The following is a 6,147-nucleotide window of genomic DNA, read 5'->3' on the forward strand; positions in this document are numbered from 1 at the left end:
ACCCTGACCACACTTTTATCGAGACGTGCTACCTCCAGTAGTATATGCTTTAAGATGTTACCGCGTTTCTCAACCACGGAAATTGTGGACCCAGCACGGACACGCACTAAACGAAACATCGGCATCATACTAGAAAGTGAATATAGCGAAATAGTTCCAATGTTAAAAGTAGATACAGAGGGCATATTAAACAGTTGTGAGTAAAGCGATATCAAGGAAAACGCTGGCGTGGCCGCTCTCAGGTTTCTTTCCGGCCTGAGCGTATCTTTGTCTAACGTGCCCATTCATGTGGGAAATAAAGAGAACAGCTGCTACTATTGACGATTGTTCGCAAATCAGAATATTAATATGAAAGATTATAACATCAGATACTTGAAAGTGGTGATATTGTTGCATATGCAAGGTGGAATTTGGGAGTAATGATATTCAATCACTCTTATGACGTTATCCTTCTTTTTGTAGTCATCTTCTCCCCTCTTTTAACAAAGCGAGAAAGAAAGAGCATAATTCACACAATATCCTTCAATATCGTCTTCAGTGCACCCATAAGGAAGCACATATCTAGCAATATAATAAGTTTATGCGTTTACACGGCAATGTTAATCCGGTTTAGTAACAACTGTAGTTAGCGAACTCTTGCATCTGATCGGTATATCCTTTCAGATCTAAAAATATATTCCAATTAAATACAAGAATTCGCTAACTACGATAGTTACTAAACTGGATTAACCGTTGACGTAGTCACAGTCATCCAATATTTATCATTATTAGGAAAAAGTCGCTAAGTCTAAAACACATCTCTTCAGACTGTCTTGCAGAATTCATTACATCACGTGCACACATTCACTGATTTTATTAGTTATAAAAGAGTGACATATTAAATGTGACATAGGTCTTCTCTGTTTAATTTTATTTTGTGTAACTTAAAAGCATTTGAAATTATTTTCGGAAGTTACACAATTGTTTATTTCTTCTGTTGTTTCGGTGCAACAGTCTTCGTTGCCGTGACATCCTTTTCATCTTTAATTTGTGCCCGAGCAGTTTTTTTTGTGGTGGTCGGTTTCTTTAATTTAGCCGCTTTGGCAGCTATAAGCTGCTTCTTCCTTCTTTCCTGAAGTTTCTTGATCTTCATAGTTGGTGAATTCTTCGGCAAATCAACCTGAAATACGAAATGTCTCAAATTCAACACCACGTATCATAGTTAATTACTTGCGAAGTTACCAGCAAGATGCAACACTCACGCCTCGCTTTTCAGCCAGAAGAATATCTTTCTCATACTGACGCTTTTGCGCCGTTAAGATCGCAGCACGCTTCAGAACCGCCGCATACGGGTTAAGACGTAACATAGCTCGAGTGTTGGCCAACGGATTAAGCTTCTTAACCTTACGTACCACTTTCTTCCTACAATTGCATTATTTTTTTTTAAGTATAACACATTTTACGAATAACCACGCGAAATCGTTAATATAATAGATCAGCTACATGGTTATAGGATGTATATCAATATCTCTGAATAGCAACACGGGCTAAATTAACACTATCATGATTCTGAGATATTACTTGGGTGGAGGAGCAGGATATAAAAAAAAGGTCATTTAAAAATAATCGTGTACGGTTACCTAGGAGCTCTTAGAACTTTACGAATTTCTTCAGATTTCAAGAGTCTAGACAAATCCGTATTGGCCATCTTGGGGAATGGCAGATTATATCCTTTCTTAAGTTGCGACTCCTTGCGCCAAGTACCGTAAAGAGCGTCCAACTGTTCAAATGCCGATTTCGTCCAAATGACGAAACGGCCAACATGACCACCAGGTGCCATTTTTAGGAGGTTCATCTTGCTGATGTTCATCAGATCGACGCCAGGGATGTTGCGAAATGCCTTACATATTCCCTAAAAACGACATTACAATCATACTCGTAGGCAGCGATTCTGCGGAATATTTACTTTAAAAGAAAATAATTTACCTCGTCTTTTCCGTAGACAATCAGTGGTCCACGTCGCTGAATACGTCGGCGATTACGCATTTTACCCTTTCCTGCGCGGAATCTTTGCGATTTATACACCTAAAATGTATTTGTAATTTATAAAAAAAATAAAAATATATGTAATAAATAGTATGTATTTTATAGCACATGCGGATGATTGAAATTTAAAATTAAACAAAAAAATTCCTCCATATTTGATAATTTATGTTTCTTTTTGAATTATTTAAACAAGAACACCTGAATACAATCTTTCTCTGACAACATTGGCGTACGCGTTGATAACGTAAATTTACCTTCTGGATATCATTCCAGGCCTTGATACGTCGCAGGAAAATTACAGCTTGTTTAGTTTTATTATACGTCTCTATTTTGTCAGAAACAACCAAAGGAAATTCGGGGACTTCTTGAATCATGTGCCCTATATAATAAATATATAAATAATAAAAGACAATATATTACAATATATGGGAAATATATAAATCGCTATAAATTATGTTACTGAAAAATAATCAATAACAAATCAGTATAATCAATATAAAAAATACATAAGAATGTTATTTGCAAAGTACATACCTTTGGACTGAACAAGAGCAGGTACACCAGAAGCGGCAATAGCTGACACAAGAGCATAACGCTTCTGGTTAATGTTGATACGACGATGCCAACGTCGCCATGGCTTGGTGGGTGCAAACATGCGCCCACCTCTACACATGTTTCCAAAGGCACCCTGTCCAGAACGATGAGTACCACCTCCACGCACACGAGGTATACGTGCCACAGCACGTCCAGTACCCCATGACTCAGCAGAAGTTTGGTGGCCTGAGAAATAAAAATTATATTTAATTTTATATCCAGCATATCACACAAATAATTACACAAAATTAAAATCAATAATGTATCAGTCGTGTAGTTGTATTAATCACTGTTTGCTCAGAAACACAGACCAAATTTGTATCATCATGATTCAGATGCATCATTGCATAGAGTTAGGAAGTAACTTATTACTTATAAAATTGTTCCCATAACTATATTTTTGATAATATTTTGGTAATATTTTCTTCGTCAGAAACTATAATTACATTTTTTTTAATAACAATAACAAATATAAATCAATAGAATCAATCGAATATCAAAATATTTCATAATGAAATAATCAGAAAAAATATCTTGAAAACATGGTAAAGAAAATGACAAGAATTGTACGAACATGTTACTTCATGATTAATTATAACAAGTTACTTTGCAAAAGTGGCTTTCCAATCCTGTTATTACGTAACATTTACATCTCATATAAAAATCTGCAATTTTGAGATTGTATATGTTGTGTATTACCTACCTGCTTCTTTCGATACACAGTAAGGCTGCCTACTGTTTTTAGATATTTGTTGATGAACAAAGTTCACAATATCAGGCCGAATTGGAGCTTTAAAAATAGAGGGCAGGGAAATTGTGTTATCCGATGCCTCATTCTTGTCAGTATATACTGTTATAAGTGGTCGTGCTGTTGATAAAGACTAAAAGAAGAAATTTATATTAAGCATCAGACAGGTCCATTCTTTATAGCTGCATTTTCTGAATCATCTTCCAATCTATTTTTTTTTCCACTTAGCGTTGAATATATGACTATTTCACTTTGAAGTACAGACAAATGCAATAGTCATAAAAAAAACGTATTCATTTCTCTGCAAACAGCTGTAATGTATTGCACTAATAATAAAAAGTTGGAACCTCGTTTATAGAGATTTTTATGACAAATAAGGAATTAAGATTTTGAATCAATAAAGATTAAGATTTCAAGTTAATAAAAAATTGTGTAAAATGATAAAACCGTAATGTATTTAACAAAATGTCGGAAGCGTCCACGTGTGATATTCTAACCCATAATCTACCTGAAACGCGACTTTCCCAATGAAATATTCACCAGTAAGCGTCAAATAGATAAAAAAGCAGATTGCGACAGCTCGGGATCGATTATTATTTATAATATATCGAAATTCCTTACCATCTTGTAAATTTTCCACGTTTTACGTATAAAACGTGAACAAATCAGACAGTCCTCACGACTCGTCCGGTCGTAAAGAAAAATGGACGCAAACGAAAATCATAGGGTGTATTTCAGGAGAGAGAATCGAGAGAGAGTACAGCGGAAAATGTTCTCTACTCTGATTGGTTCTGCCATTTTCAGGTTAACTTTCGCAAATGTGCATATATACTATGGCTGGTATTCATAGGCCGCTATTCACATGGCATTTTCGATTGGTGCATTTCTGAAAATTAGATTAGAATATAGTACGATGATTTTAAGTCGGGTAGAATTAGCAAATCGAAAATGCCAATAATTGAATTAGGGATGGGCAAACTCATCAATGTGTTAGAAAAATATTGATGTTCCCTTATTCAGAATGTGTCGTGCGGGTTTATCGATTGGCTATCGGATAGAGCAATTCTAGAGTCCCTAACATTTTTTCTAGATGTAATACCATCCTCAATGAGGGAAATTGATATTTGGAAAAAACATCGATGATTTTACTCATTCCTAGTCAGGCTCATATTTAAAGCCGATATTAAAACCGATATTCATAAACTGATCTTACATTTAAGATCGTTTTAAGTTTATCGATAGATGCTTTGTAGCCAATAAAATCAGCCGTAGAGCATCTAAAGATTAAGATCAAGATCATCCTTTGAATGACTGCCTTCAGATCGATATAATTCATAAATATGTATTAAGATAATCTTAGCGAAAAAGTTCTTGTCTAAAGAATTCTTATTCTATTTAAAACTGTTTTTGCGAAGATGTGCTTAAGGTGATACTTATTGATTATTCGGCTAATTCCATATTATTTCTTTTTGGCCAACCAATGAAAATGATCCTTTCTTTAAACTAAAGTAGGCATTAACCAGTAAGAAGAGATATCGGTATCAAAATATTCGTATGTAAAAGGAAACTCGGATACGCTCAACCTATAATCAGCAACAAGACTTAAGAAGTTTGTATTTGTTCGTAGTCGTTTAAGTTTAAAATTGTTAAAATTAAGAATTTTGAAGATGTCCAAAAATAAACATTATACAACAATAGAAAGAAAACTTTTCTTAGAAATATTAAAAGAAGTTAAGCATATCATTGAGGTTAAGAAAAGTGATTCTTCAACACTTAATGAAAAGGAACTTGTATGGGCTGAAATTTGCAAGCGATATAACGATTTTACCATGTTTTTGCAAGAGGTAAATATTAAGAGATAGTTATTTTAGATTGTGCATATGTATCCAGTAAGCAATCTAGCAATCTGCTAACAAATTGATTATTGGGTGTATTCCCAGATAGCTTAACCTGTGTGAGCAGATTTCGAATAAAACCTGCTACCAACTTTTGTTGGCAAATAGGCAACAAATTTGATACAGGATTTGTTATATCACATCCTACTGCTAAATTGCCGCCAGATATGCAACAGAGTCTATTGTCGGGCAATTGCTGCAGCTAAAACTGTAGCAAATACGAGAGCAAATCAATAAGTATTCGTGTTTGAAGACAGACGGCGTTGCTGATGCAATTTGGCAATATCTTCCTGTACTACTATCTTTCAAACGACGCTGTACAAAATTTCACAGTGATTCATGCGATAGTTTTGATTTGAGAGCAATTCATAGTGATCGTGTTTCATGTTTCTCGATACAATGGAAAAAGAACAATATCAATCCGTGATTCGCTTTTTATTTTTGGATGGAGAAACGTGTGAAGAAATAAAAAGGAAATTGGGTGCCGTCTATGGGAACCTTTCACCATCTATGACAACCGTCAGATATGATTTCTTGTCAGCCAACTATTTTTTCAAATCTGGAAATAGGAAAAAATCACAAAGAATTAAATCTGGAAAATATAGTGGATGGTCAACTAATTCGAAACGTACTTCATGCAATTTGGTCATTGAAACTGCAGACGTGTGAGCTGGTGCATTATCCTGATGAAAAAGCACTTTTTTCTTTTATATAGGGATATTTATCTTTGATTGCATCATTAAATTGGTTCAATAATGATGCATATTTTTCTGTGATTGTTTTTCTTTTTTCCAGATAGTCGAACAATCTTCCATGCACACCCCAAAAAGCAGTTGCTACGAGGGTTGCTACTTATATTTCTGGCCTAATAATGAAAAAACAAAT

The 6,147-nt window shown here is 34.6% G+C and overlaps 1 protein-coding gene across 1 annotated transcript; it reads right to left on the reverse strand.

Annotated features, from left to right (window-relative positions):
- Nucleotides 1–820: 820 nt before the first annotated feature.
- LOC106751546 (60S ribosomal protein L4-like) lies at nucleotides 821–4,096 on the reverse strand. The gene is made up of 8 exons (XM_014632446.1): nucleotides 3,989–4,096; nucleotides 3,323–3,500; nucleotides 2,560–2,805; nucleotides 2,280–2,404; nucleotides 1,966–2,064; nucleotides 1,620–1,891; nucleotides 1,242–1,401; nucleotides 821–1,159 (listed from the first exon to the last, which is right to left on the reverse strand). The coding sequence occupies exons 1-8, from the start codon at nucleotides 3,989–3,991 to the stop codon at nucleotides 965–967; spliced, it is 1,278 nt and encodes a 425-aa protein (XP_014487932.1). The 5' UTR covers nucleotides 3,992–4,096; the 3' UTR covers nucleotides 821–964.
- Between the last annotated feature and the right edge of the window lie 2,051 nt (nucleotides 4,097–6,147).

The sequence above is a fragment of the Dinoponera quadriceps genome, unplaced genomic scaffold (genome assembly GCF_001313825.1).
Source record: "Dinoponera quadriceps isolate SergipeBrazil2010 unplaced genomic scaffold, ASM131382v1 C3989658, whole genome shotgun sequence".
NCBI lineage: Eukaryota > Metazoa > Arthropoda > Insecta > Hymenoptera > Formicidae > Dinoponera > Dinoponera quadriceps.